The 20,173-nt window shown below is 32.1% G+C and overlaps 1 protein-coding gene and 1 long non-coding RNA gene across 3 annotated transcripts in view; one reads left to right on the top strand and one right to left on the bottom strand.

Annotated features, from left to right (window-relative positions):
• LOC145629231 (tRNA dimethylallyltransferase 9-like) overlaps nucleotides 1-7,729 on the top strand; it is an 8,122-nt gene extending 393 nt beyond the window's left edge. The window contains exons 1-11 of one of the 2 annotated variants that reach the window (XR_014111621.1): nucleotides 1-17; nucleotides 1,579-1,632; nucleotides 1,909-1,951; nucleotides 2,269-2,377; nucleotides 2,699-2,897; nucleotides 3,619-3,832; nucleotides 4,154-4,248; nucleotides 4,987-5,081; nucleotides 5,783-5,820; nucleotides 6,856-6,931; nucleotides 7,024-7,161. The exon at nucleotides 1-17 is cut by the window's left edge and continues 393 nt beyond it. Coding sequence is in view for 1 of the 2 variants with exons in the window: in XM_081681776.1 (XP_081537902.1) it covers nucleotides 1-17; nucleotides 1,579-1,632; nucleotides 1,909-1,951; nucleotides 2,269-2,377; nucleotides 2,699-2,897; nucleotides 3,619-3,832; nucleotides 4,154-4,248; nucleotides 4,987-5,081; nucleotides 6,856-6,931; nucleotides 7,024-7,163; nucleotides 7,246-7,348 (1,145 nt within the window). In the remaining variant the exon portion in view is untranslated. Of the gene's footprint in view, nucleotides 18-1,578; nucleotides 1,633-1,908; nucleotides 1,952-2,268; nucleotides 2,378-2,698; nucleotides 2,898-3,618; nucleotides 3,833-4,153; nucleotides 4,249-4,986; nucleotides 5,082-5,782; nucleotides 5,821-6,855; nucleotides 6,932-7,023; nucleotides 7,164-7,245 lie in introns of those variants that run through there. The other variant, XM_081681776.1, reaches the window with a different exon arrangement.
• Nucleotides 7,730-16,378: 8,649 nt separating this feature from the next.
• LOC145627137 (uncharacterized) lies at nucleotides 16,379-19,904 on the bottom strand. The gene is made up of 4 exons (XR_014111329.1): nucleotides 19,746-19,904; nucleotides 19,560-19,637; nucleotides 19,338-19,442; nucleotides 16,379-16,570 (listed from the first exon to the last, which is right to left on the bottom strand). It is a non-coding gene; the product is annotated as an uncharacterized LOC145627137 (long non-coding RNA).
• Nucleotides 19,905-20,173: the final 269 nt, after the last annotated feature.

Here is a 20,173-nt window from a genome sequence, read left to right as displayed (position 1 = left end):
CTGCTGACTCTGTTCAGGTTTTTTTTTTCTATCTCAATTTAATTGATTTTGTTTTTGCTAATTGTTGTTTAAAGAAGTTTATTAACTAGAATATTTCAATTTCTTGGGATTTGTTTATAAATTTTATGTAATTGTTCTTAATTTTGTGTTACTGTGTCATTTTAATATTGTGTGAGTGAAGTTATAGTGCGAAATACATTACTTATCATATAGACTAAGGGGGTGTTCGGCAAAATATAGCCGTGAAGGTAGCGGTAGCTGTCGAGGTAGTAGTTGTTAGCTGTGTAGGCAGCTAGGCAGCTGTTAGCTGTGAAGATAAATAATTTAAAAAACTATAGATTAAATTTTCAACAGCTACTTGAAAAGCTACCTCTAATTTCAAAAGCTAATGTTTCTAACTTTTCACAAAAGCTACCTCCACCACTAAAAGCTACCCTAACCACTACTTTGCCAAACACTCACATTTTTTGTTGAGTAGTGGTTTGACAAGTCAAACCACTAAAAGCTACTCAAAAGCTAACGCCGAACACGCCCTAAACTCATTCCATTATTTTTATTATGTGATTTGTACTGTGATATTGTGATATGGTCGATATTCAACAAAGTTTAATAGAAGAATTTTATTCATTCCGTCTCAATTTGATAGGCCACATTTTGTTAGAGGTCAATTCATTTGACCTTTTATAACTAGTATTGATAATATAGAATTGTTGAGAACAAACATGTTATTATCATGGAAAAATTGGCCACAACGCCCTAAAGTATGGCTTAGGCACTGAGCACCCTGAACTATGCGTAGTAGCCAAAACACCAACAACTATGGTGTTAGGTGTGACGTGTGCTTTAAATGAAGATGTCCGACCACTTATTTTATTGGAGAAGGTGAATCCATGGGTGCGAAGTAGATGGAAGACTACATAACTGTTCTAGAAAGTGAAGATTCACCTCTTCTTGGTGTAATAAGTTGCCGGAAATTTTCATTTATGGTATGCATTGCATCTAATATCATAGTTGGTGGTGTTTTGGCTACTATGCAAAGTTCAGGGTGCTCAGTGCACCTAAGCCATACTTCAAGGTGTTGTGGCCAATTTTGCCTAGTATTATTTGTTTTTAAAGTAAGAGTTTTATGGGAAAATATATACTTTGTATGATTTAATTTGTTTGCTATGAAAGGTTTGTTTTATCATTTTAAAAAAAAAAAGTTAAGTGGGATGGACCAATGGAGAGAGTAGTATATGTTAATGTCTATTTTGAAACGGAGGAAGTGCCACTTAAATTGATTATAGCTAATTATGCTTTACTACAAAATTTTCCGGATTCGAAATTTAGCTGTAGAGTTAATTGTCCCCAATCACTCCCCATCAGTATTTTGCCATTTTTGGTATTGCTACTTTCCTGAATATAATGATGGTATAATCATGTTCTTATCTCTGGAGGCAAGTTGCTCTGAGTTCCCTTATCTTTTACTTTTGTTGCATATGACATCTTTTTGCTGTTGATCACTTAATGATGTGTTAATTTTAATTAGTTTTCTTCTGATGATTTTCTCCATTTTTCCCTTATTTTTGCATGATACAGGTCTATCAAGGTCTTGATGTTGGGTCTGCAAAACCTTCACCTAGTGAGCGAAAGGTGCCTTTGATTTGTTTGTTACAAACAAATTAGTTGTTGGCAATATTGACATGCTTTCATAAGATGATTTTGTGTTTAACATAATTAAGCAAATGTGTTAGAACATATTTTATCTTTATCACATAGTAGTTTTTGAATTATTTTTTTTCCGTCCTTGTCCTGATTAGGCATTGTAGGTCTGTAGGAACCCTTTGGTAAGCAGTTGATTTCGTTACTTCTTTCAACAGCCATTTTTCACTCTTTTTTTTTAATCAATTTTGTTTAATTATTTTTCAGGAGGTACCTCACCATTTGTTGGACATGTTGCACCCAGCTGAAGGTAGAAATGAGAGCTACATACTATATCTGCTTAATGAGTGACTGCTAACCTAACCTAATGCAGAAGCCTGTAAAAGTGTAAATCAAATCAATTTTGACAAAAATCATTTTTTGTGAGGAACAAAACTTCTCTAAAATTTTGAGCTATTGGATGAATAGTCTTTTAACATGCATATGTGCCTACACTGGATAAAAATGAATCAAAGTGCATGTAATTAAGTATATGCAAATGATTGATCCTTCTGATTGTAAAATACAATGGCCAATTTATGTTGCTTTGTATCTTCATTTTAATTCTTGTACCTCCCATATTTGTAGAATATTCTGTTGGTCGATTTTATGATGATGCAAGGCAAGCAACAAGAGATGTCCTTAACAAGGGCCATGTTCCTATAATTACTGGAGGAACTGGTTTGTATTTGCGTTGGTATGTTTCTACAATTTCTATTTTTTGTTTGGATGAGCTTTAAAAGTTCATTTTGCATTAAGTTTGCTGTCACACAAAAGACAAGATGCATAGTATCTCATGGATCATATTAGCTATACTTGTTTTCTACAGTTGGGTAATGCATCGTGGAACCTTGAATGTGAACTATAAGTTTCCTCTATAGATATTGCATTCTCTAATATTATTTTAAGGTTTCAACCAAAGCTGAATGTGGTATTTGGTTCAGTTGAGCATACCCTGGGTAATTGTAAGAGGATGGGTTCATTATAGAGATGTCACGAATTGTTTTTCAAATGCTAGGTTCATCTATGGCAAACCTGATGTTCCAATAGCATCGCCCAATGTTACTTCCCAAGTGTATGCAGAGCTTGAAAATTATAAATATAATGGGGATTGGGATGCAGCTGTAAAGTTGGTGCTTGAAGCGGGAGATCCGAACGCCCCGTCTTTACCAACAAACAATTGGTATCGCCTACAGCGTAGCCTTGAGATTATTAAGGTTTAATATTTTCATTGTCATTTTATTATCTGGCTGACAATCAAAGTACTTCCTCTAATTTCATTTCCATTTATATTGTAATGCCAAGTGTGATTTGAGCCATAAAGAAGATAAACTAAGTTAGATAAATCACCTTTTCACTTGTTATAGATAAAGAATTAGAGCGAATCATACTGCAAGGTTTTGTTATTGACTTTATGGTGCGTTGTTCTTTTCTAAATTTTTTCGAACCTTGAAAAAGCTATATTCTCCACTAATAATTTTTATGTTGTATTAAATCATAACCTGGCTAATTAGGTCAAGCTGCCAGGCTAATTAGCCAGGTCATTGGCTGGTTTAGCTAATTTTCTGGAAACATAGGAAAGTGCACATGCCTTAACTGAGATCCTATGCTCTTAAAAATCCTCTATTTTCTATAATTCTCCTAACCTCTGAACTAGGTTACTAATTCTCTATCAATGAGTCTTCTGATAATATTCTGATTTCATTTAAGTTATATTGGAAGCCTTCCTGAGTATTTTAAGGATTGTCATGGTTTCATGTTGTAGGAAAAGGAGCATATAAACCTGCCTGATTTCTCCATGCTTTCTCCTATTTCCACTTTTTTATATTTCCTGTCCGTTTTTGGTAGGGTAGCTCTATACTAACTAAGCAGTTGATAAAAAAATAAATAAATAAATAAATAAATAAATTATTAAATGAATGTTCTTTTACCTGGCAGTCTTGTGGATCGCCTCCATCAGCCTTCCAAATGCCATATGATTCCTACAAAGAGAAACTCAATTTAGCTGCAACGGATGATTGTCAAAACATGGATGGAATGCAAGGGGGGCAATTAAAAGAGCTAGAATATGATTTCATTTGCTTTTTCCTTTCAGGCCCCCGACTAAATTTGTATAGATCAATTGATTTGCGATGTGAAGAGATGCTTTCAGGTATGGTTTTTCTTGTTGTTTTGTTATGTTCTTCATTACAAAACCAAGTAGCACAGTGTTAAATCAAATATTTTTATTCTACACTAGAGCATTACCTGTTCACAACCTAAATCCCCATTCGGCCGCTCCTACCCACAAAATTAATAAATGGATGCATCTCAATGTTCCAAATAGTCTTGCAGGTGTATGCATATGTTGATAATCATAGTTTTCGTATGTGATTTATGTGTGTCATTTCAAGTTTTGTATTTGCTTTCTATCTGATGACGTGACTATACTCGTTAGTTCCACTTGTAAGCTGTATACTGCATCTGATTGCAGGTAGTGATGGGATTCTAGCAGAGGCCAAATGGCTTCTAGACATAGGTCTTCTTCCCAATTCAAGTCCTGCTACCCGAGCAATTGGTTATCGACAGGTGTACTTTGAATTAGCTCTACCTACCAATATTATCCTGCGTTTATCAGTTCTGATTATAGAGGCATAACTGCTCATACGAATCTGGGAGGTGCATGTTGATATGTGATAAATTATACTTCCTCCATTCCCCTAATATCGCAACATGGGGAGGGAACAAGGATTTTAAGAAGAGGAGAGAGATAGAGAGGAATAAAGATACGGAGTAGGGATCCATGTGATGCGGAGAGAGAAAGAATAAAAACAAATGCAAATAGGAAAATGTTGAATATTTGTGAAACTTCCTAAAATGGTAATTGTTGCTATATTTGTGAAACGGAGGAAGTATTTACCTTCATATATGATTTGCACTAATAGTCTAAATGAGGCACTTCTTGTGTATGCTTATCTCATCCAAGTTATTGAGACATACTTTGTACTTAGTAATTCTCAGTAATGTGTTCAAATGGGACATACTAGTTACGGCAGTGAATCTGTTTGCCGGCACAGATTTGTATAACCTCACCTTAAAATTTGGTTATGTCCTTAAACATGAATCATCTTCTCAAGAGTAAAAGGGGTGTTTGGAGCAATTGAAAATTAACTGCTCAAAAAAGGAGTTGACAAAATTGGTAATTAGCAAAATCAGTTGAAAGGATTGGATTAATGACAACTCTAAGATTTTTGTTTGTGTACATTTTGCTCCATGTTGATTTTCTATGTAATAAAATTGAGACTCATCCTGTCAGCTAATATTCAGGGCATGGAGTATCTCTTGGAATGCAGAAAACAAGATGGTCAGAGCTCTGCAAAGGAATTTTTTTCCTTTCTTTTTGAATTTCAGAAGGTGTCCAGGTTTGTACAGAACCCCAGGATGGAAGATTGCTCCTTGCTATTTATATATTGATAAGTGATAACTGCCTTTATTGCATTTGGGGAGGATAAGGTTGTATCAAAAAGGCTATTGTTTGAGTTGTAGAAAATCAAGGAATTAGAAAAATTTATGACAAAGAAGAAATTTCATAGTAGAAGTCGAAATAAATTCTGTTATGATAGAAGTTTATAAAAGAAAAGAATTCTGAAAAAAAAAAAATTAAAAATTGTATGCCAATGTTATGGAGATTAGTATGAATGATAAAAATGAGGAAGATGAAAAGGCTAGATGATAGAGTAAAGAAATCTAAAGGAGAAGTCACTCCAAGTTCACCTATTAAAATAGCTAAGGACTCAGTATGTATAATTAGAACAATAACAAAGGGTTTAAAAAGATAAAAGCTATGAAATTAGTCTCAATGTTAAGTCATTGTATCAGTGTAATGAGGCTCTATCTAGGGCTTGTAAGGATTACTCCCTCTGTCCCAAAATAAAGGTCCACTTAACTACTGATGCAGATATTATAGGTGCATGTGACTAGAACAATTTTCCTTTTTAACATATTTACCCCTGTCAAAGGCATATATTATTACTCCAATCAATCAGTTTTTCAAGGGGAATATATAGAAATTCCTGTAGGCATAGCTTTATTGCCTTGAGATATAATTTTGAAGTTTTTTCAGGAACATCTCTGAAGTGCTTAATGTGGAACTTTATTTAGGTATGGCTGGAGTAACTTGTTGTAATTTATAAATGTTTTTATAGCTCCACCATGGCAACACTCTAGACTCTAAGTGGCCTCTGTCTCGTCCTCAACCAGCTATAAATTACTTAAAGTTTTATTTCTTTCCTTCACATTTTCTTACCTACTACCTATTAAGGATTTGCATCTCTGCCACCTGTTGTATTGGGGTGTGTAGGAAAAGGTGGACATTCTTACATAGTATTTTCTATGCCAAGTGCATTGTGTGATATCTTCTACTCAAATAAATGAAATAAGGAGTCTTCTTTGAATGTATTCCATGCTCCAAGACCGATGTGGATATGTGCTTAACGTACTGTTTTAAACCCTTCTTTTTCATCTACTGAGGCATCCTGAGCTCGATCACAATCATAACAAATAGGGTTGTGGCCAAGCTGTTGATGGCAGAACAGTCTATCCTGTTCACGCATCATAACATAAGTCTTTAACCCTTTATATCTATCTGTAATATATTCAAACGTTGGAACATTGCCTTGTTCTTTAGATACTTGGCTTCTCTAGGCACTCTGTCTATGTAATTCCGAGTTTAGTAATTCAATGTATGACCATCTTTGTTTTGTTTTAAAAAAAGTTGCATCTCTAACTAGGGGTCCAATACCATCTAATAAAATGAGCGATATTGAATGGCTGAATGAAATACAACTTTGCTAGTTTGTTATGTTTTGAGTGATTTTAAATTTTATTCTGGCTCCATAAAACCTCTTTAAACGACCTTTTGTTCCAAGTTAAATTATGACATTTGCATTTTGACGTAGACACTTTTACATGGGAATGCTTTATTGATTCATCTCATCTACACAACATATAAATCTGCTTTTCTAATTTCTGTTTGCCTTGCTTTGCTACTTGTTGAACTAACTGGACTAAATGTCAGAACATTACATTTCAAATTATGATTTGAAAAACTCTGTATCACGGTGTTTACACTGCAATGCATCCCTATTTTTTATCTTATTTCAAATATTAACCAGAGAACGCCTTAAAAATATTCAGGAATTTTGCAAAAAGACAAATGATATGGTTCCGTAATGATCCTATTTATCATTGGCTTGATGCTTCTCAACCCTTGGTATGTCATCTATTACATGTGCACCATAATCTTTGATTGATTAGATACGTAAGTGTGTGCCATAAGCTTTAATACAAATATTCGTAATGCAGGAGAAGCTTCTGGACTTCATTCATGATGCGTATCATGATCAGAGTTCTACTTTAACTGTACCAGAATGGCTATGGATAAAGAAAGATGCACCCAACCGTCAAGAACAGAATGAATATAAAACTTATATGACCAAAAATAGGTACAATTTTTATAGCAAGAAAAAAATTTATCATTGAATGCTTCTATGACTACTTAGCTCTGTATTTTGTTTGTATTTGAAGGCATTTTGTTAAACCCGAAGATTGTGCTGATATTCTGGCATGGATAAGAACTGAAGGTAATATAGCAGGAACGCTTCCTACTAGCCGCTGCAGCACACTATAGAGGAATTATCATTTAGGAAGAATCATAGTGCCTTGCAAGAATTACTGTCAAGTGTTCGATTCCTGTCTCACGCTTGTGCCTCCCTGACTGATCTACTTAACAGAACATTTTTGTTTATACAATACGGCTACATCTGTTCGCGCTACAAAGCTTTGATGAGTGTCTATTTTTCCCACTCTTTCTGTCTTTCACCTATTCTGGTGAAAATCAGTAACACAAGCAATTGAATGTCGTCATGTACTCTTAATCCCTTATACCATTTTTTTTTGTTCATTTTAGTTATGTAATAAAATACTACGTATGTAGGTTTTTACCAAATTTGTATAACTGGAAGGAAATTTGCAATGGCAAAATTGCCAAAATAAACAACCGAATTCCTTCTATATGGCTTTCTAAATTAAACGTGATGCAGCTTCACTTTCATTAAAACAATTTGACCACACTTGTATGTTATTAACATTGAAAATATTAAAATTACAACTTGAAAGTAAATACTAGTATGTCTTTAGGTGGGAATGATAGGGAATAGTGATTTTCTACTTTCTCTCTCTCTCTCTCTTTTTGTGTATTGCATTCTGAATTGCGTACTCGTATGATAGAAAATAGATACGGAGTTTACTATTAACTACTCTGTACTGTAAAAAGGAAAGTTATGTACTTTCTCTGTCCTTAATAAATGATATAGTCAAATGTTGTATAGATGTTAATGTATTAGTTTGACTTTATTATTAGTGAAAATTATTTTAAAGATTATTATATTACTACCTCCGGTCCAATTTAGTTGCAACTTTGGGGGTGATTGCGGAGGCTGAGGCAAAATTTCTTAATCATGTTTATTATATACAATTAAGTATTAATCCAATTAATTAAAAAAAAAACAAATTCAACTCAATTTTAAAAAAGAAACCCACCAGGCCACCACCACCGACACCACCTAGCTGTACAGAAACCACCCACCGGGCCACCACCACCACCTACCACTGAACCCAGCCACCCAAGCATCGACAAACCCAGCAACCACCAAACCACCACAGTTGAACCCAGCACCGCCAAAACAACCAACACCAAAACCACCAACCCCGAAACAACCAACCCCGAAATCACCAACACCGAAACCACCATAGCCGAACCCACCAACCACCAAAACAACTAACACCGAAACTCACCGATGAGCCGCATTAACCTACCACCAAACCCACAAACCCACACACCCATGAACCCAAAGATCCACGAACCCACAGATCTGGAAAAATAATAGAAATGGCTGAAGGAGGAGAGAGAAAAAAAAATGGGAATGAGGAAGAAGACGTAGAAATTTGATGAATTATGGTGATGAGGATTGAGGAGGAAGATGAAGGTGGCTAGAATTGGTTTTGGTGGCTAAGGGGTTGATTTTGGTGAAAATAGATTATTTAATTAATGTTAGGGTTAAAGCTAATTAGATAAAATCAGTTTTGTAATTAGGGTGTTTTAAAAAAAATTAGAGTAAAATGGTAATTTTACCACTAAAAAGTTACTAAAAAAGGAAAGAAATGGAATGTTGCAAGTAATGTGGACCGGCCCAGAAAGGAAATAGTTGCAACTAAATTGGACCAGAGGTAGTATAAAATTTTATATTATCTAACAACATATATTATGATAAAATATATTTTTATTATGTTTGTAAAAAGTTATAGTCAAACCTAATGCATGAATAGTGGAAAAAAGTTCAACGTCTCATATATTATGGGATGGAGGAAGCAACTAATTTGAAACTTCTATTTTAACAAAGTGATGCAATTAAAAAAAAAAGAGGAAGTATTAAAAATCAAGTTACAAATTAATTTGGGTCACAGAAAGAAATGAACAATAATAGCCATTTATTCTGTCAATTGATCAATTCGTTATAAATGTCACTTTTTGTTGGGGGACCAAACGGAATATTGATACAAATTCTATGTTAGGATAGTTTTCAAATGGCTACAATAAAATTGCGGCCATTGTATTAAAACAAATCACAACCGTTTATTTGTATTGACTAAAATTAATTCTTTAATCACAACTGTTATTGTTATTGATCCCATAATTCTTATTAAAAAGAATTAATTTGTAAATTTGTTGGTTGAGGTAGAAAACTACATACATAGTAATTTTTTAAGTGTATAATCGATGTTGTGTTATACTACCTCGGTTAACGTATTTGGTACCAATTTTCAGTTAAAGTAAAAAATATAAATCACTTTTTAACTAACTCGAACATGTTATAACATACAATGTTGTTGTATAACTTGCACTAGCAAATAATACAACAAAATATTATTGCGTAATAATACAACAAGGCTAAACATTAAAAAAAAAAAAAAAAAAAAGGATATATGCAAAATAACAATACAACTTTATAAACTTCTATTAATTAAAAACAAACTTTATTAATAATATCAAACTATTATAATAATACTAATAAATCATCTACTGCTAATATCCCTAAATATGTGATTAACACATTTATTTCACTCTAAAGTTCCTAATGACTTTTATTGCATTATATAAAATAATAAAACTATACTCTAATGCTAATTACGTACTAAATTATTTTCTTAAGCACTAGGAGGAGATGCAACACCACTAGAGCATGCTTGGTTATAGATACTCTTGACTAAAGGGCTAGGGTTGTTTTCGAGTAACGAACAACATTCATCACTCAAGGAACCTTGTTGACGATTGATAAGATAATTTCCTACTTCATTCTTGCAATCAACGCCAGCAGGCAAAGGAGGCAACGGCGGCAAATCGGACAATGGTGGCAATGACCATTTCCATCCCGGGAACATGTGGCGGTGATGAGGTGGCTTAAGGAGAGGCTGTAGGCGCGGGTGTAGGAACCCCTTCGGTTGCACTTCTTGGGCAAAGGAGCCTCCTATGAAAAAGAGCTAGTAAACTAATGAATATAATTGTCTTCATTGTTTTTGCAGGGTTTTGTTTTGGTTTGTTTTTTTTACTTCTTAATAAAGGTTGTGAAAGTTGATTTGTGTAATTTTTAAATTCGAAGCTAAGGTATAAGGCCAATAAGAGGGTTTATATAGAGTATTTTGAGGATTTGTTACATAAACTTGGACTCTCTAGGACTAGATATTATTAGGCAATGATATTACGAGATAAATTCTTAAGAGTTAGTATTTGATTCAATCTCAAACTTTATTATTACAAGCGTTTAATCATATAAATTTTATAATTAACAATTATTATCATTGTTATGAATTACAATAATAATAATTGTTGTATACAAAGTAAAGTACTTATATAATATCATAAGTGAAGTTTATGTTATAAGGTGTTGTTTGGTTGATATGGGATTTTATTTCCTAAAGGCAATTGCATTTCATTGGAATTAAATTTTCACATTCAATTTCTTAGGAATTGCATAAATTTGTTTGGTTGCTATAAAGGAAATTGTAATTCATGGGAATTTTGAGTTACCAAGGGGGACTGGGTAATTTATTTCCCACATTTTGTAGGAATTGAAAATTTTCATGAATTTACAATTTCTACATATATCACTTTTTATAGCCAACCAAACAACCCCCACCCACCCCCCCCCCCCCCATTTTTAAATTTCCATAATTTTTCAATTCCTCCATTTTTTTTTGTTCAACTAAACAAGGCCTAAGTATACGTAACAGAAAACAATCATTGGCTAAATGTCTTCTTTTAAAACCATAACTTGACAAAGAGAAAGTTCATCATAACTCGGGTAGCAATTTCATAGAGTCAATCAATATAAAATTATTTACGAGGTATGTTAATGATTATATAAGTTTTTTTTTTTTTTTTTTTGAATAGATTATACGAAGTCTTCGTATAATCTTTCTAGTTTTAAAATTTCGCTTCTTAATTAACTTTATAATTCATTTTCAGTTTCATAATATAGTTTTGGGGTGAAAGAATTCGGATTAAAACCAAACCAAAACGAAAACCAAATCAAATTAGTAATTCGGTTTGGATTTTTTAAGAATTTGGATTGGATCGGATTGGAAAAATTAAAAAATATGGATTACGGATTGGATTCGATTTGAGGTTTAAAAAAAACCGAAAACCGAATTACAAACCGAATTTCGACCCAATACTTTAAGCCCATTTTATTTTTCAAAGTATCCAACCACTTTCCCCTTTCATATATAAACTTAAAAAAAAAGAACCTAATCCTCAATTCTCCTTTCTCAATATTTTACTCTCTCACAAAGAATGTAGTTAACAAGAAATGATTGTAGGAATTTTCAGGGTGAAGTTTGAGTTTCGGATTTGAATGTTGCAAAAGAAGGGAACAAATTTCGGTTTGGATTGGATTCTAATTTGAAAAACCGAATTAATTCGGTTTGGATTGGATTGGATTGAATCTTAATTCGGTTTGGATTCGGATTGAGATTTCCGAAACCGAATTAGTTCGGATTGGATTCGGTTTTGGCTATAATCCAAACCGCAAACTGAACTTTCACCCCTACCATTAATAATATTGGGGTCACATTTTTTTTACCCTTAATTGTCATTAATCTATAACTCTATAAGAGATAGTATAATCATGTGGGATATTTATCTAATTATATATTTTATTAATATCGTGTTTTCATAATTTTTACGTTTATGAAAATAGAGATAAATTTGATTTGAGATAGATGCATTTTTAAATGGGCAAAAAAAAAATATTATTCATCCACTTTACATTTTTTTTTTTTTTTTTTGTAGGTAAGAAGAATTCTCTTACAAGTAGTAAGGGGGGAAATTGGGGATCCTACTTGCTTGGGGTGAGAATCAAACTCCTCTCATAGGGATGGAAGGAGAGCCTCCAACCAATTAGACTAACCCTCATTTATAGGTCATATTTTGTACACGTGGTAGAAAATGGATGAAAAAAAAGGGTTCAAATTGAAATTAAAACCAATTGAAATTGGAATCTTGATGTTTCCATGAAGCTTGGATAAATAGTAATCCTAAAAAATTCTTGACGAATTGTTTTATTTATTTTTCTCAAGTTTGTTTCTTATTAAAGTTATCTCTCACTCTCCTAGAATAAACCTTGACAAAATCATTATACATTTATACCTAAGTTAAGATTCAAAAATACATTTACAAATTGTCATCAATTATACGGTTATATCTTGTTAATTATTAAATACAGCTAGCTATATGGTAAATGACCCGATATCAAATTTTTTTCATAGTATCCAACTGAATCGATTAAAGGCCTGTTCACATTTACTGAACTGATTGGAGCTGAATTGAATTGAACTGAACTGAATAGAGCTGAAATGAATATTTTATGAGAGAAGGAAATTAGGAGCTGAACTGAACTGAAATAAATTAATTGGAGCCGAACTGAACTGATTAGAGTTAAACCAAACTAAACTAAATTAAGATAAAGTAAACATGCCCTAACTTTGTGACTCTTTAAGCTTAAAATTAGATCAAGGAGTTAGGTGGTATGGTAACCACAATACTACTACTGTCGTTTTTACTTTTTGGTTTCCTTTTGAACCAACAATCAAGTATGCTTACATACAATCACAGTGAAAATAGAACTTGCACCAATTTCCGGCAACGGAACTTATCATTAAGTTGGTTTGCGATGTTTTTTTTTTTTTTTTTTTATTTTTTTTTTAGGGGAAGTAATGATATTATTTTACTTTAAATTTTTTTAATTTTTTTTTCTAATAATTAATTAAGTTGGTTTGCGATGTTTTTTTTTTTTTTTTTTTTTTTTTGGAGGGGAAGTAATGATATTATTTTACTTTAAATTTTTTAAATTTATTTTTCTAATAATTAATTAAGTTGATTTGCGATGTTTGCATCGATTGCATTGTTGATTTATTGTCAATAAAGACGGTGTCACGCGAGGACAAGTGAGATTTATGACATGCTTAAACTTGTAATAATAATTTTTTTTGTAAAAAATCTAGAAAATTCCTTTGAGTTCTAGTAATATATTAGTCATATTACAGATTATTAATATACAAATTTTTTTTTACAAAAAAAAAAAAATTAAGATGAGATGATACACTGCAATTTCAATTTAGGAAACATATAATTAGATACCTACTTGAAAACAAACTCTACTCCAAATCAAATTTGCTTCGGTCTTGTATATAATAAATATATAAATAGTTACATGTATAATTATTATATACATACATTATAAAGTGTAAGGTGAAGCGAGAGAAAGTAATTAAATTAAATCAACGAATAAAGATGAATATAAATTTCTCAAAACTCTATGAATGGCCTATTTCGGATGTTGAATTTTTAAAGGAAATAACTCAAAGAGAAGAGAGAAGTCACGACAACGAAGAACATTACTCTAAATTTTCCATACCATCACTACCATTGCCGTCACAATCGTTGTTGTTGAAATTGCAATATGCTTCTAGACAAAGGTATCTAAGAAGCTACACTTTCACCAAAGAAAACAGGAATACAAAGAGCAAAAGCATGAACAAGAGGTGGTTAAAGATTGATAATGAGAAGAATAAATGGAATAAGTATCTACAAATAATTAATGGTAAACCATTCTTTAAAAAGAATGGTAACAAGGGATGTTTATGTGGGTTAGATACAGTTTTACGCATGAATTTTTAAGCTTTGATCTTGATTGTTTAATTATTGTTCAATTTTCTTTTTTTTTTTAAATACTCGAGTAGATTATATATTGAGAGTGTAATTTTCAATTGCATTAAAATTAATAAAGATTCTATATGAAAATATCATTAAGAAAACTACTTGTAAATCAATTATATTATAGTACTATTATTTTTTTTTACGACGTAAAGGGTTAATAAAATTTACGGACTTCTAATATGAATCCAAGTCGCAATTTACTATTGTTCTTAGATAAGATGGCCCTAAACTATCCACGGCTCCACCGGTAGTGTTCTTGCTGAATTCAATTTGGATTAAAAAGTTTCTAAATCAGGCAGCCCAAAACATACAGCTTAGAATAGAGTTTGATGGGCCATACACCGTTGATTCAAAATTATCAGCAATCAAGAGTTTGGATAACTATACGGAGTAATTTTATTTATTTTTTTTTTTTCTACTAGAGTAAAAATAAATTAGGAGTATTTGGCAATGTATAGTTTTTCTGAACTGTTAATATTATATTAGCTTGAAAACATAATATTATTAGCTTTTGTGAAAAGCTATGTAGTTGTTTGAATTTTCTATTGTACTCGTATTTTTTAAAATAAATGTGATCTTCCTCTCATTTGTTATAAACTCCGTATTTTGATAATATTCCTAATCTCAAAAGATAAATTTTAATACTCCGTATTTAATTACACTTGAAAATCTCGTTCGCCAATTATGCTTATGAGACATTTGAATTATTTAATTCTAAAAGAAATTATAAATTTCTTATTTAATTGGTTATAACTAATATTTATAATCCTATATGGTGTGTTGAAAATTTTTAACCCTATGTGGCTCTGTAAAAACTCGGGAAACAACTCCTCTTTATTTTCTTTAAATAAGACACAACTTGTACCGGGCTTGCTACAACATGTTACACCTAGGTTACAAACTCTTAAATGGACCTAGTTCACGCTAGCTTATTGTGGACCACAAGTATTAGAGACACTATGATTGTTTAATTAATAAAAAAAAAGTCACTATATTAAAATAAAAGTTATTAGGTTGAAATAAAAGGCACACTGACTTTTTTTTTTTTTTTGGACAAGTTATTGTGGAATTATAAAGGCTCTAAGAGGTTTTTTATTTTTAATGAAATATTTTATATTCTGATCAATTTGAATAATAAAGGTCACCATGTTAAAATTAGCATCATTATGTTCAACATATAGGTTAATATGTTAATATTAGGGTCACAATGTTCAAATATAACATCAATTGCATGAGTATAAACCTTAAGTTCATAATAATATTATTGTGGATCAGGTTCACGCAAGTTTTTTCCCGTATAGGGTATGTGTATTGTAATAAATAATCGTCCTAATTAGTTTACTTATTAATTAATACACAATTTTACCTAACTTTTTTAAATAAAGTTTATTAAATCCTTAATAAAACCTAACTAACACAAGTAATCAAACTATTTTAAAATAAATAAATAAATCTAAAATTACTCATGAATAATACTAGTAGAAAGTATACAAGAGGTAAAAAAAAAAAAAAAAAAAAAAAAAAAAAAAAAAAAAAAAAAAAACAACAACAAGCTCCCTATTAGTTAAAAGAGAATTTTATTTTGAAGTGGATAATTCTTCTATTCCTTTCCCTCTTGTACACCAAGTGTACCCCTACCCTTTCCTGTAAATTTTTCCTATTCAAAATTAAACTTAAATTCAGTTGAAATTGGAATCATCGATGTTCCCCTGAAGCTTGGATTAATAGAAATCCTAATAAATGCTCAACGAATTATTATTTATTTTTCTCAAGTTTATTTCTTATTAAATTGATTATACCTTATTAAATACAACCAGCTATATGGTACATGACATTATACTCATGTTGTTCTTTTCTTTATCTTTTTCTTTTCTTTTTTTTTTCCTTTTTTTTTTTTTTTTTTTTTTTTTTTTTTTTTTTTGGAAACATGGCTGGTATCTTAATATCCAACTAAATTGATTCACTTTGTGACTCTTTAAGAGTTATACACCTTAAAATCAGATCAAGGAGTTAGGTGGTATGTAGCCCCGGATATATTATAGCAATGTTGACAGTTGACACCAGCAAACACATGAAACAACCACGGACCACACAATTCCACCATACTGATGCATTCAAACCAGGCTCCACCTCTAAAAACTATCTTAAATTACTACTTAACCATTGTTACTATCTCTATTCTTTAGTAGTTTTGAATTAGTGAAAGGCATTATCAAGAACCAGGCTCTTCCTTTTTCTTATTTTCCCTTCTGAGAAGGGTTAAGGAACACAACTTTCGGAAATCAAATAACTACTATGTACGACATAAAGGGAAGGAGGTGTAAGGAAGCATAAAGTTCATGCTGAAATTGACTGACACAAGACGTATGGTAACCACAATGCTACTACATTCCTTTATAGTTTTAGTTTCCTTTTGAACCAACAATCAAGTAAGCTTACATACAATCACAGTGAAAATAGAACTTGCAGATGGATGTCTGCCACTAAAGAAACTGAAGTTTAATCAGTCTTCTGGCTGTGCAACTCAACTGGCTTTCGATTCGGATCTGTCGTTGAAGATTCGGATTCTACATTCACCTGTTAAGTTCAAAGTAATGAGATAACCTATAGTCCAACTGAATAAAGTCGATAAACTCAAAAGCAGCATGCTCCAAACAGCACTAGATGATAAAAGAAGGTTCACATATAAAACAAAACTTAATTTAAGATTGCAACTAAATTTAGTCTTCCTACAGTGCACATGATCTCATATAGGTAAGACCATAACAGCATAAGCCCAACCAACCAAACACAAAACGAAAACTTAGCAGCCATTTAAAGTAAGCATCACCATTAACTTTGTAAAACATATCCAACTTCGAAAAAACTTTATACTTCGAAATTTAATTTGCCTCCTAAAGTAAACTTTTGTAATCTATATTTATAGCCTGTGTATCATGTTGAAGACTAAATCTCACCGGCCAGAATGTAAAATTGCTACTCCAGTACCTCAAGGCACATTATCAAGAATATCAAAGCTTCTTCCTGCATGAGCTTGAAAGCTTCGTCATCACAATTTTCATGAATAATTCATTTTGTGTTGCTATTGCCTCCAAGGAGGGAAACATCAACTCATTCAAGGACACTAGCTCATATGACCTCTATAATAGAAATTCAAAGGAAAGCTACAAACTACAGTAGATCAGTTTACTTATCTATGGGGAAAGTTATAGTAGGAGATTTTCTTCCATAGGTAAAGAAAGTATATAACGATAAGTTCAACTTATTCATAGTAACAGATATGGCCAGCATTGCAAAGTAAGATACATTAGATACAACACTAAGAGAAATTCAGGTTTAAAATCTAAGCCACACCTTACAAACTAAAGTGGAGAAGCTTCACTTTTGCATACATCTGATTATGTGGAAATATGTGGGTTATCAAGCATGAAACCTTGGATAATTTCACACTCTGGGCATCAAGTGGCACAGGGATTGATAAGATAGGATGCCATCTTTTTTTAAAGCTACTGCCTACCTCTTTCAAAAGCATACTTCAAAAAACCCCTAGTCACAATAGACTATTTTCTTGACATCACAATGTCATTCATAGCGCCCTTATCAATTTCACCATCTCCCAAGCAAACAAACATATTTTTTTATTACTGATTAGCTTTATGCTCTAACTACTGGCATTACCACAACAAATAAAATGATGATAGCATCACATCAGAAGTATTGACAGCCTATGTTTCTGGCATGATGCTACACTATAATCCAATAAAATGGTGTCATATGCAGATTATATGCATCAAAACAGAGATTAAAGGCAGCAAACAAGTTACTCATAGGCCATATACAAAGTACGAGGTAAAAAATTAAAAACTTGGCAGTCACGTAAGTTGGTACAGTTTGAGAAACCAGTCAACTCTAATTCACATTTAAAATACCAAATTTTAAATCCAATTGGTTCTTATGTCAGCTCATTACATCTCATTAAAGCTATTCCACCAAGTCACCAACCTTTTGTAATAGTTTAAACAAAATTTTGTAACTTGCATGCATAAAAGGCTTCAAAACCAGATATCTCTCCAACATCCAAATAACTGAATAAACGCAGACATAATTAATGGATAAATTGGTGCAAATATTTTCTTGATTAATTAGCCTTAAAACTACAGCAGAACAAGGGTAAGAAAGAAAGGATTCATGTAATTGTAATTTCTCTTTTGGAATAAGTACACCATTTGCCATAAATGATCCCACCTTTTGAATGCATATACATCATCTCAACTTTTTAATCATTCCAAAAAGCAGGGCATCTATCCTCCCTAATGCCAAAATCTCAACATTTTTTTCTAAAAAAAATTAAAAAAAAAAAAGTATTGATAGCAAAAACTAATCAATTAAAGCCTCTATGGAGGAATTACTCGATTTTGTTGAAGAAATGCAGTCAATGGAGTACATAGCCAAAGAATGAAGTATCAGTAATTACATATTTACATGTACATAAAAAAGTGTTTTAAGCCCAAGAAGATAGGGGTCAGGCACTAAGGCACTTCTAGAGAGGTGTGAGGGAGGCACACAACAGCATTAATTACACCAATTGTTTTAATTAAAATAATTGTGCCTCAAATCTGTGAGACACGTACCACACTGGCACACCCTCCGCTTTGCACAATGACTCTTAGACTCTAATCTCCTAAAATTAATAAACTAATATGTTCAAACAAATTAGTTTAGTTTAGCAAAAATAAGTAAAGTTCAACAAAAAGATTGAGTCTAGATAAGTCAACAATTGAACTTCTCAACAAACTGCGATATACTCCACATCTAGCTTATAATATTAAGTGAGCGATCTCTTAATCCTATGATTCCTATCATTCAATCTAAAACTTCAAAATGGATTAATATGATTCACTTATATTACCAAAAGGGTATAAACTTTACACAGCCATTTGGTCAATTGGCTTTCTAACGCCAAATAAACTGTATACATAATACATGTATTGAAGAAGCTAACTCCCAAACCACCCCACCGCAATCAAGAGGCTAAGATTTTGCAAACAATTCGACATTGGAACAGCCCAGAAGTTAAGTAATCCTCAAAACACCTTCCACAGTTCTTTCCTAAATATAAGCATATACCAATAATACCATCATATCATCATCAAATTCATCATACAATTCTACAAATAAAGAATTCACACCAAAAGATCACAAATTTATAGACAACCATCATCATTAGTATATTGGTTTACAAACAATCATTACTCATAACTTTGATTTTAAGATCCAAAAACAACAAGATTATTAATTCATACAGCAAAAAAATCATATAAATTACTTTAAAAATGTAACTTACCCCAGATTTATTAGTGTTGTTGGACATTCCTGGCTTGAAAGGGCATGCTGGAGGAACCCTCTCAGGTTTCCTATATTCCCAGCCTAATAATCGATACACTCTTGCCTGAAATCCCCAAAATCAATCAATTAACACAATCAAATTAACCTAAATTCAGATTAAATTCATAAAAAACAATTTTTACAAAAACCCAGAAAAATCAAAAACAGGAGAAAGGCTTACCATGAGAATATGATACAGAAGAGGAAGAGCATTAACAACTGGGATCAGAAAAAGAGGCAACAAACATGCCAAACAAACCTAGAAATTATATTCAAAAAATCACAAATTAAATTAGAAAAAAATCAAAGAAGATACAAAATTCAACCAAATATAATGATAAATTAAAAGGGGTTAAGATAAATTTACCATTTTTTCAAATTGTGTAAAGTTGATAGAAGTGAACAAGTTGGATTTTTCTGGTTTTTAGGAAGAAGAAATATGAAGAAGATGGAAATGGTGCGATGCGAGGCTGTTTTTTTTAAGTATTATTTGGATGAAATCACACGATTGCACACTCGTTGAATTTTATTGATGTCGTTAGAGTTAGTACCTTCGGGTAATTGGATCTGGTCTATTCTAAGGGTGATAAAAAAAAAAAAAAAAACAATCCGTGTCGGACCTTGACATCATATCTCGTGTCTAAATTCGTAAAAAAGTAACGGGCTTGTTACGCAAAAATTTAATTTTATTTTTATTGAGTTCAGATTTTTAACTAAAAATGCGTTTAATGCTTGCCCAAACCTGACCTATTTTCGAGCCGGGCTAACGGGACGGACCGATATTAATCACCTCTA

The sequence above is a fragment of the Chenopodium album genome, chromosome 4, assembly GCF_948465745.1.
Source record: "Chenopodium album chromosome 4, dcCheAlbu1.1, whole genome shotgun sequence".
Lineage (NCBI taxonomy): Eukaryota > Viridiplantae > Streptophyta > Magnoliopsida > Caryophyllales > Amaranthaceae > Chenopodium > Chenopodium album.
The sequence above is the reverse complement of the archived record's forward strand: the minus strand, read 5'-3'. Positions and strand labels throughout refer to the sequence as shown.